General features: G+C 31.4%; 1 protein-coding gene across 1 annotated transcript; it reads left to right on the forward strand.

Moving 5' to 3' along the window:
* Window positions 1–2497: 2497 nt before the first annotated feature.
* On the forward strand, window positions 2498–2872 carry LOC120068839 (uncharacterized). Its single transcript, XM_039020473.2, has one exon. The coding sequence runs from the start codon at window positions 2498–2500 to the stop codon at window positions 2870–2872; it is 375 nt and encodes a 124-aa protein (XP_038876401.2).
* The last annotated feature ends 208 nt before the right edge of the window (window positions 2873–3080 follow it).

Below are 3080 nucleotides of genomic sequence, written 5' to 3' on the forward strand. Positions count from 1 at the left end.
AATAACGTAAGTTACATATCTAGTGCGTCGGTTTCAAAAGATACAATAAGAACATTGATTTCATGATATTCAGATGTCTCATGCAGAACACGACATCATACTTTAATAGAATATGTTTAATCAGATCTCCAGGAGTGACATCGATAAAAATAGTAACCCTAAAAACTAACAACTCAAAGCATTCACACTCTTAAAAGTTAAAACAAATATTCTTAATCATGAATATTTATGGAAAGTAAAAATATAGTCTCTTGATCTTTGGTTGTAACAAATTATGGTGTGTTTGGGGCGAAGACTATCCTAAGATTATAATAACTACTAAAGTAAATACTATTTTGTATTCCCCAATTAGTTACAGTCAACATTATTTCCAAACCCTCATTTGCTATAGTATTTACTATTTGTTATGGCTTTTACTATTTCACATTCATATCTTTTTATTCATTGCTACAGTGTTTACTATTTCCTTCTCAAATTAAAATAGTTTACACTTCAAACATATACTATTATAACCCAAACTAATATAATCTATACCCCAAACACAAACTATTATAACTTAACTATAATAACCAAGGACTATAATAATCAACTCTTTGCCCCAAACGCCCCTTAGTCATGATATAACGATTGTTCAAGATACAGATGACATCATTACAAATTTCAAATTATTATAAAACTAAAAATATAGAGACAAAATCATGAGGTGTTTTCAAATAAAGGAAAATGAACCAACTTATTTATAAAAATAACAAAACGTTACTATCTATCAATGATAGACTGCGAGATTGATGTCCATCATGATCTGTCGTCCATTGATAGATGTCTATCGCGATCTATCACTGATAGACAGTAATATTTTGTTATACTAAAAATATTTTCAAGAGTTTTACCATTTAAAACAATTACCCTTAAATTCATTACCCACTAAAATTTAGCAATTAAATTATTACTTTCATAAAATTCACTATCGTTTAATTGAGATAAAATACCTGCCTCAAAATTCATGAAAGGAAAGAAATCATATTACAAATCTCGATACATTTCATCACTAAAGAAGAGAAGATATTTTAACCTTTCGTACTCATAGCCTTAAAATTATAAAAGATTAATGGCAATAAGAACAAAAGAAAAAGAGAAAAAGAAAAAAAGATTTTAAAATAATGATAATTTTTTCACATAAAAACAAAGAAAAGAAAAAGCAACAGTTCAACCAATTGTCTCAAATATCAATACAAACTTAACCGTAATTCCCATTTCACGCCTAATATAATATATAAATATATATTTTTGGCATAATAAATAATAATAAAGTTTGTTTTTAGTCAAAATGACAACTCATAATGATATAGTAATATTTAAGTTTGGGTTAATTGCTATATAACTACCCCTACTATTCCAGATTTTCCTTTTGACAACTCATCTTCATTCACCAATCACAATTCCAATGTTGACTGACAAAAATATGAATTTTTATTTCGAAAATAAATTGTTTAAAGTTCTTTTTTTTTTTATATATATATATATATAACTTTGTATGGTTTGAATTTTGTGTAGCTTTTGTGATATATTCTATTTCTTTTTCTTTTTCTTTCTTTTTTTTCAAGTAAGGTTTGGTAGATTTAAGGATTTCTCTAAAGGAGTTTAATTATATAGGCTACACAACTTTTGCTTATAATTAAACATGAAATTTAGGTTTTGGTTAATAATTAGTTTGTTTTGGATTTTGGGCTTTGAAAATTGTGTTTGTTTTCTCCTAATCTTTTTACAGTAATTTTCATCCATCCATAAGAAAAATTTGCATTCATAGCCAACTTTGTATAGCTCACTTTATCATCCAACAATAATTTGCCAAAATGAACATAGCTTCAACTGACAAAGTGTTTGTATTAATATCCTCAAAGTGAGAGATTCGACTCCCCTACCGCATATATTGTAAAAAAAAAAAAAAACCATAGTTTGTCACACGATCAACTCTTCTCATATATACATATATATACACTTGGGTGAATCCCGTGTTGTACTCATTTTTGTACAACTCACTCGAGTATGTTACTAATACAACTTTTCTAATCATATGGTAAACTATGATTGGACTATTGGGTGGCTACAGAAAGATAAGTGGAATGCAAGATGAAGTAGTGTATTTTTCATCTTTAATTACCACTAGTTACTAAAGGACAAAAATGCCCCTAGTCATTCATTTACCAAGAGAATAGAAAAATTGAGAAAAATAAAAAGTTTAACCCCAAAGCTTATAACTCCATTGTTGCACCTCAAAATAAGAGCCCAGAAAGTAAGTGAACTCACCAGTCTCTGCGCCATTTTCGCCTTTGTCGTTGTCAATGGCCCCCACGAGGACCATCTCGTCATCAGGCCATCTCTCCCCGCCGCTTAACACCTCTACCGTCGCTTTCTCAGTCTTCTGGAACTCGAACGCCAAAAGAAAATGACGAATCAAGAGACATATCTCAAGGAACTAGCCACCAAAGTTTAAGATATGCTAAAGAAACTCATCAAGAAGAATCTAGAACTCGAACTCGATCTTCTGATGCATCAAATGCATCAATGTCGTCATATTTCCCAACTCACCAATGGGGAACTGCTCGCATTATTCTGGATGGTCAGAGAGAGGATAAGAGATTGCCGAAAACGAATCGAGTATCATCAACAGGTTCAACGTCTTCCTTCTACTCCTACTGAATTTGTTCCTTCTAACTCTCATTTGCTTGATATAGGGAGCAATGAGATGGATCTAGTTGATAATGGAAGGAATTTGATGGATCAATGGTTTATTGATATGGTGATGAATTCGAATAATAAAATTGGGGGAAGTAGTAGCAATATGGCACGGGAGTTAGGGTTTGTTCAATAAGAAGTGAATATGGGCGATTTGATGAATGGAGGAAATTTGATGGTGGGAATCGGCGAATTAGGTGGAACGGAAACGATTATTGTTAAAGGAGATGGCGATGAGAACATTTTGTTATCGGAATGGAATTTTGGGGTAAATGACAATTCTGGAATGAGTGAGATAGAGAAGCTTGTGAACGACATTAATGGCATTGGTGTTGAGGCTACTG

This window comes from Benincasa hispida, chromosome 11 (assembly GCF_027475165.1).
Source record: "Benincasa hispida cultivar pf3 chromosome 11, pf3_genome.v1.1, whole genome shotgun sequence".
Classification (NCBI taxonomy): Eukaryota; Viridiplantae; Streptophyta; class Magnoliopsida; order Cucurbitales; family Cucurbitaceae; genus Benincasa; species Benincasa hispida.

Coding starts and splice junctions, on each gene's coding strand:
- LOC120068839 (XM_039020473.2), top strand. CDS start 2,498: ATGCTAAAGAAACTCATCAAGAAGAATCTAGAACTCGAACTCGATCTT.